At 42.7% G+C, this 17,181-nt stretch overlaps 1 protein-coding gene across 10 annotated transcripts in view; it reads left to right on the plus strand.

The window, feature by feature from the left end:
• TNIK (TRAF2 and NCK interacting kinase) overlaps positions 1-17,181 on the plus strand; it is a 291,700-nt gene that overhangs the window by 249,129 nt on the left and 25,390 nt on the right. For all 10 annotated transcript variants that reach the window (XR_014547950.1, XM_083613076.1, XM_083613082.1 and 7 more), the window contains 5 exons: positions 2,706-2,812; positions 5,637-5,800; positions 6,184-6,281; positions 14,037-14,221; positions 16,890-17,016. Coding sequence is in view for 9 of the 10 variants with exons in the window: in XM_083613076.1 (XP_083469202.1) it covers positions 2,706-2,812; positions 5,637-5,800; positions 6,184-6,281; positions 14,037-14,221; positions 16,890-17,016 (681 nt within the window). In the remaining variant the exon portion in view is untranslated. The remainder of the gene's footprint in view (positions 1-2,705; positions 2,813-5,636; positions 5,801-6,183; positions 6,282-14,036; positions 14,222-16,889; positions 17,017-17,181) is intronic.

The raw sequence follows: 17,181 nt of genomic DNA on the forward strand, positions 1-17,181 counted from the left end.
CCAGCCCTCTGGAATGACCTAGCAGCCAGAATTATATTTAAGAAGGCTTAAGTGTGACTTTGTCATTTGCGCAATATTAATTGTGCATCTGTACAAATGGTTTTAATTGTTTTTTAGAATTTGTATTATTTTTATTTACCATATTTTTATTCTGTTGCACACACGTTGATGGTCTCAGACTGTGAAGCAGTTTATAATTTCATGAAATTAGTGAATCAATCAACGGGTTGGGGGCCAGGGACTTAAAGCAATTGCCATCCCTGTGCCGACTTACCTGACCTTAAGCTTGGCAGGGGAGGCCCTGTTGGTGGCTCTGCTGTCAGTGAGGACTGTCACCCACAGCAGCACTTTCTCCATAGTGTCACCCTGGCCATGGAATTCCCTTACTTGGTATAGTGAAAACATTTTTGTTCACCCAGGCATTTGGTACTTGAAGAGCGGTCATAGCTTTTTAGCAGCGGTTGTTGTATATGTGAATCCGGAACACATGGCTGTTCCTACACAGAAGTGCTTTGCATCAAGTAGTTTGATTGCATTTGAAGCGGTGGTACATGTGACGAGGCAATTTCTGTGAACTCAGAGGTGAGCTGACCATAAAACAATACTGTCGTCATTCCTCATGGAGTCCAGTTCAGATGTATTTCTTGTTTGAGCTGCAATACATAGTTCAAGAGAGAGAAATTGAATGTATTAAAAAAAAAATTGCCATGCAACAGTATGCAATTAATACAGTCAACTCCAGGGTCTAAAAAAAATGTTTTTTTGCCAAGGGCAGTGCTAAAGTCACCACTTTCTGGTTGACTTGGAAAAGGAGGAAGCTCAGTGCTTTGCATGCAGAAGGTCATGGGTAAATCTCTGAACTAAATGAACTTGATGCAGTGGGGCAGCATTTAATGGGCATTGAAATTTCTTCCATGTAAAACTGTGGATGGTTTATATTAACAGAAAAGCGAGAAGAACAAGAGTTTCTCTCAGACTGTTTTTCCTTAAGACAATTAAATAATTTTCAAGGTGTTGCCAATAGTTGAACATGCACCAGTAGGGGGCAGCGCTTGCGAGCGCAAGAAGGCAAGTTATGCTTCTGTTGGTCTGTTTTTCAATTCCTCCTTGACAGCATCCATAACAGGCTCGGAAATCATCTGGACTATGCTCCAATCTCAGGTATTTAACTTACCTAGGAGCATACCTGAATTGAATTTTATTTTCACTCCCAGAAGTCAGCGACATATATGGGCTGCCATGCAGGATCTGGATTTCTGAGAATCTCTGCTTTCATTCATTTGGATGGATGCTAGAAATTGTGGAAGGGCAGACAATAATATTGCCCCACCCATCACCATGGCTCCTTACACGTTGAGAAATGCTGTGTTGAATTTTTGTCGGGTTCGGTTCTTCACCCGCAAGGTCCTGCATAAAGGCCAATGGGCATACACAAAAGGAAACAATTTTGTGCTGCCTGAAGTACGGTATACTCCCACCTTCCCTCTAGACAAGTGCTTTGCCAAAGGAGATGGAGACATGCCACAAGTTGCAATGTGGCTCCCCCCCCAAAAAAAAAAAAGAATCCTGGGAATTATAGTTCTCCAGCATCTCCAGGTAGTGCCAGTCATTGCAGACAGTACTAAGCTAGATAAACAAATGGTCTGACTCCTTCCTATTTTTTCCTATTCTTCGGCGGGGGTGGGGTGATGATGATGGTGATTATACACCACCCTATACCCAGAGGAAGGACGCGGGTGGCGCTGTGGGTTAAACCACAGAGCCTAGGACTTGCCAATCAGAAGGTTGGCAGTTTGAATCCCCATGATGTGGTGAGCTCCCATTTCTCAGTCCCTGCTACTGCCAACCTAGCAGTTCGAAAGCATGTCAAAGTGCAAGTAGATAAATAGGTACCGCTCCGGTGGGCAGGTAAACAGTGTTTCCGTGTGCTGCTCTGGTTCACCAGAAGCAGCTTAGTCAAGCTGGCCACAGCTGTACAGCTGTACGAGCTGTTTGCCGGCTCCCTTGGCCAATAAAGCGAGAATGAGCGCCGCAACCCCAGAGTCGGCCATGGCTGGACCTAATGGTCAGGGGTCCCTTTACCTTTATACCCAGAGGTAGTCTGAGGGTGGTTCACAACAAGACCACAACATATAAAATCAATCCAAAAGCAATAACCCAGTAAACCCCTCCCCGTCCAATGCCTGTAGTACAGATGCACGCATGTGCACATCTCTGTTCATAGCTGCTCTGTGTGTGTGTGTGTTTGTGTGTGTTTGTGTGTGCATGCAAAGCAGCAACAAACAAGTTTTGCAAAGGGGTGCTGTTCCACTTTCCAATACTGCTCCACTTGACTTCTGCAACAGGTAAGGCCAATCTAGATACCCTTAATCTAGGCTTCCTTTCTAATGTGTAAATAGCTAACGTAACCATGTGCAGAAGAAAGAAAGTCAGCATTTACTGCCGCAGGGAATGAACTGTCCTCAACTCAATTAAATTATCTCCCATATTTAAGCTTTTGAAAGTGCTGTGTGTGGTTTGTAATTGCTTTATTTAAAAATATTTTCTATTTTTCGGTGAGGATTTTTTTAAAAAACAACAACAACAACCCTTCATGCTTGCAGACTTTACCAAAGCTCTGGTCTTTCCCAGTTTGCTGGTGTGAACTGTGGGCCTGATTGTAAGAGCACAGCCTCAATAGCTTTTATGTTTTTGTCATCTTATAGGTGCCTCAGCGAACTACTTCCATCTCACCTGCATTAGCTCGGAAGAACTCTCCAGGGAATGGTAATGCACTAGGACCTCGACTAGGATCACAGCCAATAAGGGCAAGGTAATACCAACCAAGGAGGAAAAGCTCCCCCTGGTGACTTCAGAACACAAGCATAGAATCAGAGGAATCTCTCCCCGCCCCACCTCCCAAGTTTACTGAATTATGTATAGCATAACGGAGGCATCTGCATATCTAAAATGTTGTATTTATAAGTACCACCTTTTCTATCCATACCCCCATACACAAAGAGAGGATGAAGGGAACAATAGTCTTGTCCCCACATTTACCCCTTCGATGCTTTTTCTTTCCACTGTCTTCTCATTTCTGTGCTATTACCTCAAATAAATGAGTTATCTCAAACTGTTGTTGAGAGGTAAGCACCTTCCCCCAGCAACGGTAATGATAAAGTAGAAACTGGGGGGATGGCTGAAGGATGTAAGGACAAGGTACCAGCTAACACAAAGTCTTAATTAATACTATAGTTGCTGGTTCAGCCTGTGTCTCCTCTACTGATTTATCTATCTATCTATCTATCTATTTACAATCCTATTATTGTCCTTCATCCAAACATCAGAGGGAGGTTTACAATATAAAAACACACATCAGTGCAGACCATAACATCAAACAAAAGCAATCGCTCTCACACACAAAGTTTAAAAGGCCATTGATTGTTTAATTAGCCAAAGGCCTGGGAGAAGAGGAATGTTTTTGCCTGGTGCCTGAAGGTGCCAGGAGAGCCTCCCAAGGAAGAGCATTTCTGTGGAGCCACCACAGAAAAGGCTCATTCTCGTGTTTCCTCCCTCTGGATTTCTCACAGAGAAGGCACATAAAGAAGGGCCTAAGATGATGTTTGTGGGTCAGGGGCAGTTCATATGGGGAGAGGCAGTCCCTGAAGTATTGAGTTCTTTAGCCGTTTAAGGGTTTATAGCTCAAAAGCAGCACTTTGAATTGGCCCCAGAAACTAATTGGCAGCCAGTGCAGTCAGGCCAGAATTGGCGATATATGCAATATATGCACAAACTGTGTTGCCCCAGAGAGCAACCTAAACGCTGAATTCTGCACCAGCTTTCATGAGGCAGCCCCATGTATAATGAACGTGATCTAACCTAGATGTTACAATAGCATAGACAAAAGAAGTTAGGCTATTCCAGCCCAGATAGAGACGTTTGGACTAGCAGCAAATCAAAATGAGTATCAGCACAGTCTCCTGCAATTCAGTGCCTCTGACAGTTGTAAAATAGTCCACCTGGAAGTGCCTGTAGGCTTGCAGCTATCTCAAGATAAACCCAGCAGTTACCTCTTGGTGCAGCTGCCAAGGCGTGAAATGTAATGTGTGCAGAAGCACTGTTTCTCTTCAGGAGGGAGCCAGAACAAGAGTTATTGTATAGCTGGCAAATGAAGTGTCGAATATCAGCCTGCCTGCAGCTTGAAATAAGCTAAGATATAAAACCACTAACACCAGGGAATAGGAGTCCAGCAGGTATCATCCACTGTTGTATTTGCAGCTGCTAAAGAAGAAATGTTTTGGAATGAAAGAATTAACCTGCAGCTAGCTGGTTTACTTAATTTTTTGTTGTGTTTTCAGTACTGTAAATGAAAGTCAATTTGGATTATGCCATCTGTCTTCCCTGTCCCCAAGCGATCTGCGTAATTGTGGGAGATGTGTGCATACGAAATGGTTTGCGCCATAATATAAGTAAATCAAATGGTTATCAGTGATGTATACTTTATTATGATGTGCCGTTTGCTAATCCTCTCTTGCATGACACAGGAAGGTCATGTCTGTGTTGCTGTTATGCTTATTTAACATATGCATCCCCCCAACAAGAATCTTCAAGGCTTTCTTAGCAATATTCTCAGCAACTTCACAAAGCAATAATTCCCAGAATGCCTTGCTGGAAGTCATAGTGGTTAACCAGCAGAGATTTGTAGGCCTGATTCAGATGAAACAGAAAACTGTAGTTTCCTACCCATGTGAGCAAGCTGCGACATGCCTCAGGCTTGTTCCCTCCCTTCTCTTCCTTATTCGCACCTGCAAAGAGGAGATCAAAAGCTTCCCTGTGCTTCATGATGTGTTCAAACTGTATTTAGTGAACAAATCATGATCCAAGTTTCGATCCAGCAGGGAACTGCAATGATTTAAAATAGGAAGAGAAAGCTTCTAATCTCTTCCTTATGGGTGTGAAGAAAGAAAGACCCTAGAAGATTGAGGTTTGCCATGTTTCATTCATATAGCGGGAAACTCTTATTTCCCCATTACATCTGAACTGAGCAGGAGGTTTTCTCTTGAGTTAGGAAGGTGTCAGGTTTGGGTGCCAGCTCCTGGGGGACAAGGCACTGTGCCCCCCCCCCCGATTTTTTTTTTAAGGTTCCAGGCCCCCTCAATGTTCAGAAGGTCCCCTGCACAACGTCAGGACATCGCGCTGTGTCATGTGCAGGCCCTCTCAATCCCCTGCCTCTGAGATTCCAAGGTTTAGCATAAGGAGTGACCAGGATTTTGTGTACAAAACCAGGTCAAAAAAGTTATTTGTAGCAATGTATGAAAATACTCCTGAATGAGGACAAAGGAGACATCCATGTATGAGTTAGAGAAGGGTGTGTGTATGTGGGGGGGGGGTGTACGTACACCACTTGATGGTTAAAAAATCCAAAACCCTCTAAAAGTGGTTCATAACAATATTAGAAAAAGACACTAAGTTTATTTTTTAAAACATTAAAATCCACACTAGCTAAAAAGAAATAAAACACATGTAGCTTCTCTATGTCTGGATAGGCTTGCCTAAACAAAAATGATGCCAAGGCACCAAATTTCTACTCGCTTCACTTCACGAAACACTTCCTAAAAGACACATGAAGAGTGACACCCAATCCTTCTCCTCTCTAGTAACCCTGACCTACGGAGAACAGAGCCTATAATAGAAAACCCCTTACAGAGGACAAGCAGCGGCAGCTCTTCCAGCTCAAGCACCCCCAGCTCACAGCCCAGTTCCCAAGCAGGCTCCCAACCTGGATCCCAGGCTGGTTCTAGTGAACGTAACAGAGTCAGAGGTAAGACATGTCTTCCTTCCTTCCTTCCTTCCTTCCTTCCTTCCTTCCTTCCTTCCTTCTTCCTTTTGCATTCTGCCAAGTCCAACACTCTACCCATCGGACTGGCATCTTGTGAAACGAAACAAACATTGTAAAACAACACAAAACCATATTTCCGTCTCAACTGTGAACATCTCTGTCCCTAGCACTGGCATAGACCTGCTTTGAAAGTCTCATGATTTGCATGGTGCAAGTTCAGTTCCTCCCGAGAGAGCTTTTCAGTGGATCCTGAAGCAAATAGAGAAGGAATCGGCTACCTGGAAGTAAAGGTGTTCTCATTGGTGAGAGGTATGGGGGTAGGAAGACCTTTAATCCAATTTGTGCCTTCTTTGCTCTTTGTCCAGGAAATGCCAAGCCTGAAGTTTCGCCCATCCTCCCGCACGAGCCAGCTAAGATAAAACAGGAAGACAGCAAGGACATGACGCGACCAAGCCGACCTGCTGTGAGTTTTAAATGTGTTTTGTGATAGACTTTTGCCAGTGGAAGTGGAGTTTTTCCCTCAGGCCACAATCTTTTGAGAACGAGTCAAAAAAGAGTCAAATGCCGCTGCTCATCTCCCCACTGACCCCAATTCAGTTTTGAGTGTAAGAAGAGACTGTAGGAGACAGGACTATTTAGAGAAAGGGTGGTTTGAGTTTTCTCCAGTTCACTAAAAACCTTCAGCATAGGAATAACTGAAAACATGGTGCATATCAGTGGCTGGGGCTATTTGTATGAAGTCATACTTCTTAGTGGAGTTAATACCTTTGAAGGACATTTTAGTCTCAAGGTTAATCTGATAGAGAAGACATGACATGGTGCAGTCTGCAAGCACGTGTTAATGGTTCCTGTGTTTGTCAAGAGCCAGACTGATTTAGTATTTAGAAGACCAAGGAAGGTGCATGATTCTGTTAAAAGGTCATTGGTTTTAAAGAAGGAAAGCCAAAAACCCAGACAGGTCATTACTGGGCTCACCTGTGCAAAATTATGCTGCCCACCTCAGGGAGGGCAAGATAAAAAGATGTATTCTCAAGGAACGGAGAAGCAGAGGGTTGAAGCTGCTCACATACAAGGATCTAAACTTTAGGCAAGATAGTTAAATCAGTATCCCAATTTCTGACCAATGGCAGGCAAGGGGAAGTGTCACAAGGATGCCTTCCTTCAAAGTCCACCTAGCTGCCTCACATGCCCTAAGAATGCCGGCCCTAGCTTGGTAGTGTCTAGTTACAATAATTTTTATTGCAAACTTCACAAAAGCACACAGCAAACCCATCCAGAGTGCTTACCCCTGGTTTAGTTTTGTGTTCGACTATTTGTATTTCTATACTGGCAGAGGGCATGGGAGGAATTTCCATTTAGCCTCTTATGAACGTGTATCTGCTGTTTTGTTGATGTGTGTTTTTTCCCTTTCACACTTCACAGCACTGAGCTAACAATTTTGATTTTATTTCTAACCTGCTTGCCTTTCCTCTGGCATTTTCCTGTCCTGATCTGTTTCCTCTGATGCTGATTAATCTTCCCTTACTCCCAGAGCTATAAGAAAGCAATAGATGAGGTTAGTGATATCTTTTCTTAGTTGGTCATGCCTTTGCAGGGGTGACTAGTTAGAGCTTAACATCAAACCATATTTTCTTGGTTGCTGACATTCAGAAAGGTGATACTGCAATCATGATTCCAGATGAAAGATTTTATATAGAAATAGAAAGCTGCTCAGGAAAAAGAAGGGTGGGGTGTAGCCTAGGTGTAAAACTTCTATTTTACTTTGGGTTTGGCTCCATGAAATCCTTTTTCTCACCAGAAAAGTAACTCTGCATCTGTGCAAACCACTATTCATGTGTGCAATCAAAGAAAAAGGGATCTGTGCCCCAGATGTTCAGGATGCAATCTCAACATTTTAAGTTGGTACAGCTTAAAATATTGGACCCTGGCACACCCCAAGTAACTCAGTGTTACATAGCGAGGTGTGTGACACCACTATGGCAGCCCCTTTTGAAAATGAGGATGGAGCCGTGGAAGAGATGCACTTTTCCTGCTCTGGGTTCCCCTTCCCCCTCACTTGTTTCAAGTCATGTGATGCACACACACACACACTCCAGGAACAGGTGCCGCTGAAAAATACCTACTCATATTCAGGTCCATCCTAGCAGCGCATGCTGAAATGAGGGGAACTTCTACTGCCATCTGTCCTTGGAAAGTCACCTATGTTCTGGTGGTCCTAATTTTGAAAATCACACAATACGGATTTTACACACTGATGTTGTTGCTGTCTAATACCAGGAAGGAGCATTCCTCAGTACCAGGAAAAATATACCAAGAGACCACACTCACTCTCATTTCACAGAAATCACTTAGAAGGTATCTGCCTGTTTAGCCCTATAACTTTCTTTCTAGGAGGGCTAGAGACTTCCTTCAAAATAGATAAAGAAAGCTCAGGATCTGGAGCACCAGTGAAAAGCCTTCCCAAACACCATTGCACCTGGGGGCATTGGGTTGGAAAGCCCTGCCTTACACTGTAGATAATTCTAGTTATTTTCACGTACCTCTGGAAGTCTAGAAGCCGGTGAAATTAGGCATTTTTCACTTTGAGTCTCTCCCTTTCTTTCTTTCTTTCTTTCTTTCTTTCTCTCTCTCTCTCTCTCTCTCTCTCTCTCTCTCTGATAATTTGTGAGCAGTTGTAGCAAAGCCACTCTTTCTATAGCTGAACCATAATAGCTTGAAAACACATAAGCCCATTTCCCAGTCTTAATTTTGGAGTTAGGGGTGTTGAGGAGATAAATGTTTTAAAAGCAGTACAATGCACTGCTTTAGGTAATTGGAAACGATCCAGCTGAAATGAATGAGTCACTAATTATTGAACTATATATTATAAATGTGTTCTTGCTGCCTGAATCTTAATTAGGCCTTCTTTTCATCTTCAGAACAAAAAACTGAAAACAATTAAAACCAAAGAAATTGATCTGGCAGTAATGAAAATATTTGCTTCGATTTGGCCAGGTTTTAATCACAGAGTTCGTTGGCAGTGGAAACAAGCTCTCAAAATCCCACATTCTCTACTCTTTAAAATGGAATGGGGGGGGTACTCTAAGCTTTTCATTTGGAGTGTAGAAGCAAAATCTATTAGACACTTATCTGTGATTACAGTCTTTGAACAACTGACAGTCAGCAGTGTTTGGATTAGATCGGGGATAGTTTGTTCATTCAGTCTTTTTCCAATAGTTTTTTAGTAGTAAATATCTTATTCCCCATTTGTCACAACAAATAATAAATAATTTCTCTTAATTAAAAAATATTAATAGTTTAGAATGGCAAAGCAACAACTGAGGGAGCCTGATGGAAACATTTCACTGGCATTCTTGCTGCTCAGGGATACCAAAAAAAAAAAAAAAGCCACTTTGAATAATATGCTAATGTCTACAGTGACACTGATTCAACCTCATTCATGTCACTCATGTTTGGTTGAAGATGACATGTAAGCATACAGTACAGCATTACAATATTGTTAACTTGATAGGGTTCATTGAACATCAGGCCTCGTATCCTCACCATACAAATAGTATGAAGGCCATTTCTCTTGTTGCAGTCGCTAGATGTGGAAATTGTCCCACGATACACCTTCATTCTTTAGACCCAGAACAGTCTCAGAGTTTCTGATTCAGCAGGCACCTCTCAGCATCACAAACTCTCCTCCATGAAGAACCCCCCCCCCCATTGCTTGGCAGCTGTTTTCTCCCATTTCCCCCAAACATCAGAATTGTTTCTGGCTTCTGTTGCGGTAGATACCTGGAGCAGCTCAGAAGCAGAATTTTGGGGATGCTACAGAGACAGATTCCGAAAGAGATAACCGATTTCAACTAGGTGTTAGCCTGGCATGCATTATTCTGAGATGCTATGCACAACCCACAACAATTTAAATGACTTCTTAAAGAGTAAATAAATAGGTACCGCTGCAGTGGGAAGGTAAATTGTGTTTCTGTGTGCTCTGGCACTCATCACAGTGTCCTGTTGCACCAGAAGTGGTTTAGTCATGCTCGCCACATGACCCAGAAAAGCTGTCTGCGGACAAACACCGGCTCCCTTGGCCTGAAAGCAGAGATGAGCACCACACCCCATAGTCAAATACAACTGGTCTTAACTGTCCAGGGGTCCTTTACCTTACCTTTACCTTTAATCTAGTTCATGCACCTATTTTGGATACAAGAGTAGTGACTCATGGAAATTCTCCCTTGAAATTACACCATCTGACTTAAGCATGTTTCCAATCCACCAGAGAGGTTTTTCTCCCTGATGGTTGTGCAGATCCCAAATCTTGGAAGCTGTGTGTCAGCCGTGTTGATTCTCTCTCTCTCCCGTACCCCTTGCCCTTGAAAATCCCTGTTCCTTCTTACAGAATACTTGAGTGTCAAGGTGGCTGGCACCGGGAAGATGATTGTATAAAAACTCTGTGCAATATGATGCCTCCTCTTCTGCAAGACATGCTTCCTGTGCTTCAGATTTAATTGTTTAGGCACACCAAGCTAACAATGTAGGGGGTTCCTTTGTAAGTAAGACATGTGCCACATCTCTGCACTGACACAGTAAATCATGGGGCTTATCCACATTTACCTTTCCTCCACTCTTTCCATGCTTTAACGCTCCATGTCTAAGCACCTTTTTCTTTTTGCTCCAAGCTTTTCTCGTGAAAACTCACTCTTTAAAGCTCAATCCAAGCAAACAGCAATCCATGGAAAACCTGAATTGTTTGCTCCAACTGAGTGCTAAAGAGCGGGTTTTTGCAAGGAAAGCAACCGGGGGAGGGCGGGGGGATGTGCTCGGTCATGTAGTTTCAGAGCTCAGACCTGTGCCAGAAAGAGTGGGGCAGAAGGTAAGTTTGGATAAGCCCATGGTCTTGTTCTGCAGAACAAAATAAACATGCCTTTAAAGAAATGGGTAAACTGGCTTATCAGCTGTGATGAGATTATACTGCTGATAGACCTTAATTAAGCACCACTTTAGGATGACTGTAATGATGATAACGTGCTTGATTTAATCTGTGCAGAATTAAAAATATATTGACCTGCTTTTCCCTTCAATATCACTGTTGCTTCGAGTTTGACAGTCTACCCAGGCTTTCCATTGCCTGCAAAGTACACCTCTTCCTGTGGAATATTGACTTTAATAAGTAAACGCATCAATTGAAACTTTGACTCATCTGCACAAAGTGATTTTAATTGGTTAGGGTTTCAGATGAAGGATGCATCTTGTCATTCTTTGAGATTCTTTGCTTTCAAGGAGATGCCGTATAATTTGTAAGGATTGTTCCCTGTAACAAGCCAGGGGCTGATTTTGCTGTATTGAACTTTAGGTTATTTTAACCTTCCTTTAGTCATAAAGTTCCCTACATGTTAAGTTTCTGGCCGTATGTTAAGTTCAACTGATCAAAGTATGTTCTGTAGCTTTTACCGAAAGTAGAGTGACGTGCGCCCTGAACTAAATTGAAAGATGCCATCAACTTTGACGTTCTGCAAATAGAGACAAAGATGCTCCTTCCATGCGCCTTTATGGCACAAGTACTATATGCCTGTCATTTACGAAGTGGCCATTGAGTCCTGAGTAAAGCCAGTTGGCTGCATTGGAACGGGATATTTTAGGGCTTATCCACACTAATCTTTTGCCCCACTCTTTCCAGGCACACGTCCACGTTTTAAACTCACTCTTTAGTACTCAGTCGGAGCAAACATCAATTCAGGTTTTCTGTGCATTGCTGTTTGCTCTGATTGAGCTTTAAAGAGCGGGTTTTCACGAGGAAAGCTCTGGATCTAAAGGGCGGGGGGCACTTGGACACAGAGGTTTAAAGTGCAGGCCATGCCTGGAAAGAGCAGAGGAAAGGTAAGTTAGTCTTGCCTCGGTTTCACTTCTTATGATGGAAGCAATGCTTTAAAAAAAAGATAAAGGGAGGAAGGCATGTACTGCATGTTTCAGGGCTCATTTCCCCTTAATCAGTGGTAAAATTGGGGAAATTGGAACATATGACAAAGAGAGAATATGGCCATAAGACCAAAAACAGCAAAAAAAAAATAATAATGTGGAAATAGCCTTTTTTTTCAATGAGTTTCTTTCTCCCTAACCCTTGTATCTCTGACCAAATGCGCTGATGGCTCCCTCGGTCACTAATATAGGGAGAAATGGTAAGACTAACGACTGCAGTTGCTTTGTTCATAATGTGCATGCCTAATGCAATAAACTCTTCTAACCCATTCTAATTGGAGCTCTCATGCTTTTTATTTTTTGCCCCTACTGCTTCCCCCTGCATTGCTATAAAAGCATGTAAGATTACAAGAAGTCTCCTTCTTCTATATGGTGCTTGCAGTGCCCTTTGTCTTGAGATAATACTGTCGAAGGTTTTGTCAGTGTCATAGTAAACTGAAAGCTCTTTGTGTTTGTTTTTTTAAGTTTCCTGGTTGTTCCCCTGCTGCCACCCGTAACTTTCCAAATGTGGTATTTCCACATTTACTGTGGCTACTATGTGTGTGTGCGCAGGGTATGCGTCAATTTGTGCGGGTCTTAGTGAGTTCATCTATGGTCTCTATCTCCTGGAGCTGAGGAGGTCTTTTGTGGCATTGTTTCACTCAAGTCCCGTGCATAAATCACGTTATACATCAGTCTTGTTTGACCTGTCTCTACATCTCTGTCAGCAATAACTCAAAGTACTTTGCTATAGGCAAACAGCAGGAGTGGAGGCCTTGTGTATTTACTCTCTCCCCCCCCCATTGTTAACTCTAAAATTTTCTCACAATCTTACAGTCACATCCACAACAAACCTTTAAAAGCACATGCTTTCTCCCAAAGTATCATGGGAACTGTAGTTTAAGGCTCTGTAATTAGCTCTGTGAGGGGTAAACTGCAGTTCCCAGGATTCTTTGGGGGGAAACCATGTGTTTGAAAAATATGGCATAGATATGATGCCAGTCTATAAAAAGATATACTTACTGAAAAGATGTTGGATTGAACTTTTGTGGTCTCTAGCTGTTATGATAAAGATAATAGGGATCAAAATTGTTTAAGTCATCAAATTTAAAAAGTTGAGTGGAAAATAAGGTGTTATTTTAATAAGGAATGTTAAGAGATTAGGATTTGCTGGATTAACAAGTTGAACTAGAAAACAAGAAGGGGAGGTATGAGGAAGTCAAAGAAACATGTTATTGAAAAATTGTTACTGAAATTGACTTGTTTTTAATATTTTTCTTTTCCTTTTTCTTTTTGTGTTTGTGTAAAATTGGAAAATCTAATAAATATTTATATAAAAATAATATATATATATATATATATATATAAAAAGATATACTTAGTGAGCTCTCTTTCCCCAGTGGAACGTCACCTCTTCACTGCCGTTGTCACCAGTTCCTCCTCTCTTTGATGTCACCCGCTTTATTAGAACCCAAGAATTGAAACGAATCTCAAAGGGTTGTCTAGTCCAATCCTCCACAGATGAAGGAAATCCACTACTGCAGTAGCCCAGCTTACACCCTAATGAAGGAAAGCCCACCCCCTTCCAAGGCCATCACAACTTGTATCACCAAGAAGTTCTTCCTAAAGATTAGTTGAAGTCCTCTTTATTGCAGTTTGAACCCATTGGTTTGGGTCCTCCATTCTGCAGCAGCAATAAACAGTTTGCCAAACCAATGGCAAAATTTCACACAGGTACACCCCCCCCCCGCTCCAATGGTATCAGTTAGTGCAGCGTTCTGTGTGAATCAAGGCAATCATACGGTTTTCCCTTCCCCTGTCGGGCATCGTGAGCTGGAAACACACAATGTGAAGCTCCTGTTCACGTGACTTAAGGTACATGGCAATAAATGGCCTCCAAAGGTGATCATGTTTTCCAGTTTACTATGATCGTGACTGAACTCCATTTGTTTTCAACAAATGTAACTGTGCTGTGTCTGTACGTAGAAGCCTACAAACAGATATGTACACACGCCTATGTGGTCAAATAAAACCAGCAAGTTTGCTGTTGAGTTTTCAACAAGCATAGAGCCAGCATTTGTTTTCACAAAAGCTACATGCTATGTTGTCTTACGTTGGTCTATGTTTGTAAGACTACTATAAAAAATTAGTGTTTTTTGGTTGCTTGTGCTATGTGTAATTAAAGCTTTCAGTCAGATGTGTGCAGCTTTTCTGCAACCCAATAAGTTGTTGACGAAACTCACCTCAAGTTCCCCTCGTTCCCCTTGCCATATAGGATCTGACGGCCTTGGCGAAAGAACTGAGGGAGCTGCGTATTGAAGAAACCAACCGGCCTTTGAAGAAAGTTACGGACTATTCCTCCTCCAGCGAGGAGTCTGAAAGCAGCGAAGAGGAAGAGGAGGATGGCGAGAGTGAAACGCAAGATGGGACCGTGCCTGTCAGTGACATTCCAAGGCTTATGTAAGGCACATTTTGTGAAGATAACACCATTATAATTAACACTGTTTATTTGGAGCTGCGGGTGGGCGGAACGACACACTGTGCATCTTTGACAGCAGCTGCCCCCCAGGTCAGGTCCCTCCCCATAATGTGTAGGATCACTCACCCCATGCCATCACACTGTCATGTGCAATTGTCTGTTCCTGCTGTACATCAGTTGGATGAAGGGTAGGGGAAATGTATAATGTAATGACCTCACAACATTAGGAGACTTGATCCTGGGCATTGCTGGGAAGAAGAGGAAGCCTTGACGCGAGGATGCTATTTTTGGCAGATGATGTGTGGTACTTAACTGTGATTGCAGCTTTTTGTGTTTGGGGTAGCAGCTGGATACAGTCCCCAGCCATCCTGGCTTGCCAGCAGCTCACTCCAGTTGAAGGATAATACAGTGTGAGTTCACACAGCAATAGAGTCAGAGACCCATGAAAAACATAGGCAAAAGGTGCTGTAGGGTAGTGGTTCTTGTGTCTGGGAACAGAGAGGAGGCTGGTTCTGGATGGTGTTGCACTCCCCCAAAGAACCAAGTGTGTAGCTTGAAGAGGCTACTAGATCCAGCTTTGTCGCTGGTGACCCGTGGCATCAGTAACACAGGGTACCTATTTTCGTGAGCTACATGCATTCCTGTATAGTGTCAGCCTGGCTACAGTAATCTAGGCCAGTGTATCCCAACCTTTGATCTCCAGCTGTTTTTGGACTACATTTCCCATCATCCCTCGCCACTGGTCTTGCTAGCTAGGGGTGATGGGAGTTGTAGTCCAAAAACAGCTGGAGACCCAAGGTTGGGGAAACACTGGCCTAGGCTGTACAGACTCTGGGTTCTGGAGTTACATTAGTGCAATGAGCTCTGTGTGGGGCTGCCCTTGAAGATGATTTGGAGGCTGCAGCTTATACAAAATGCAACGGCTGGAATGTTGACTGGTTCAGCTGCTTGGAGCCATATAACATTATTTCTGAAGAGTTTGCACTGGCTGCCTATATGCTCTGAAGCCACATTTAAGGTTTTGATGCTTAGATACAAATACTTGGACAACAGAACTCAGTTATCTGAAGGAGTGCCTCTCAGCATTGTCCTCCCCAGGCTTTAAGATCTCTCAGGGAAGCCTGGTGTTTTGGCTCAGGGTGGAACCTTCTTGGCGGTGGCTCCTCAGCTGTGGAATGTCGTTTCCCCCAAGGTTCAGCTGGTGCCAACATTGTTTTGTCCAACACCCGCTCCCCACACATATAGGAGCCACCACTTATAGGATCCCACACTCATTACTTGGAAGCAGACAAAGCTCTGGGACTCAATTTATCTTTTTCACATATGGCAGTGTACAGATAAGACAGAAGCTCCATGTGTGAAAGAGCTAGGAAACTCTCTGGGATTTTCTGAAGTTCTCATAAATATACAATGGCTTCACTTCGCAGACAACACCTTAGTCTTTCATGAAGTTCTCATTTAAATGTTCTTTGCATTATCACAGATTTAACAGTTTCCCAGTATTTTAAAGACTGACAAATGGTGCTAACAGCTGCATATCTGGACTTTTATTAGAACATTCTCTGATCTATATTTCTATATTATCTAGGTCAGTCTCTGCCTTCAGGCATAAATAAGCAGCTGCTGCTTATTTTTGTTGGCCATCCATATGTATATGGGTAATGTTTGGGCAGATATTTTGTGTCTTGTTTAGCTTAATGTGGTTTAAAATATGCCATGTTGCAATGTCATGTTGTGCCCTGGCTTGTGTGCACTGAAGCTGTGGTCCTAGAAGGACTCAGTCTCATCTCTACAATTTGACATCTTCAGATACTGCTGAGAGGCTTGCTCTTGTTGTCCTGGGTGGCCATCAAAAACAAAAATGCCCTGGACAAGTTTAGTTGCCATGAGAAAACTACCTCCTTGTGTCAGGTACCATCTGCCTGTGAGTCTCGCACATCCTCTGAGTCTCCCAACCCCTGCCCCATATTTCTAGCTACTGATGGTCTGCAAGAGGAAATCCACAGCACGGTGGGGTAAATGACACAGTGAATCCTAGAAAATGGTACAAGGCAAGCAGGCATTGCTTCAACACAGGGCAGTAGTTTTTGGCAGCATCTCTCTGTTATCACAATCATCACATGTGCTCTAGCCTTTAGGTTGGCACCAGGCGTGATACAAATCAGAGGGATGCCGTCAAAACCAGTGAACATCCAGTTTCCTCCCTCCATTTCCCATAATGTTTGGTAAAGGAAATTTGTAGGATGACATTGTGAGGTTCTGGGTTTGCCCCTTCCCACTTGGCAATATCAAGTGCATGCCATGAAGGTGCAGGGGCCACACACAGGGTAGTCTTGTCTGTGTTTCCTTCTCCATTTATAAGGAGAACATGGGGGAAACTGGATGTTGCCTTGCCATTTTCAGTAATCATCTTTAATCGCTGCCTTAGAGTATGAATTACTGTAAAAACCTGGCCTCTGATAAAGGAACCTATAACTTGTTCTGGATTTTCATATATGTTGGATTCATGATTGCCTTAAGTTTAAAAAAATCTTACTGTTGGCATTTGGTCCGTGTAATATGGACCAACACACAGCAGCGAAAATGGCATATATATATATATATATTCTTATTTAAGTTTTGCAAATACCCACTGTTTATATTTTGCAGCCCAACAGGAATGCCGGGAAACAACGAGGCCTACAACCTAGGAATGGTGTCAAGCCACGTTCTAGAACCGCCCCATACAGATACGTTTAGCAGCATTTCCAGAGAAGGGACTTTAATGATAAGGGAGGTAAGTGGGTGGCAACTATTTCCTGTGAAACATCTTTGAGAGATTTTGTCTTTATAAGCTATGAATAATCATTGCTCTGTGTATTCTAAGCACAAAGTGATTGATTAAACAATGCCTGTTAGCAGCTGATTAATATAATTACAACATCTAAACAAAAGATGTTTC

Source organism: Podarcis filfolensis (genome assembly GCF_964270895.1).
Source record: "Podarcis filfolensis genome assembly, chromosome: 5".
Classification (NCBI taxonomy): domain Eukaryota; kingdom Metazoa; phylum Chordata; class Lepidosauria; order Squamata; family Lacertidae; genus Podarcis; species Podarcis filfolensis.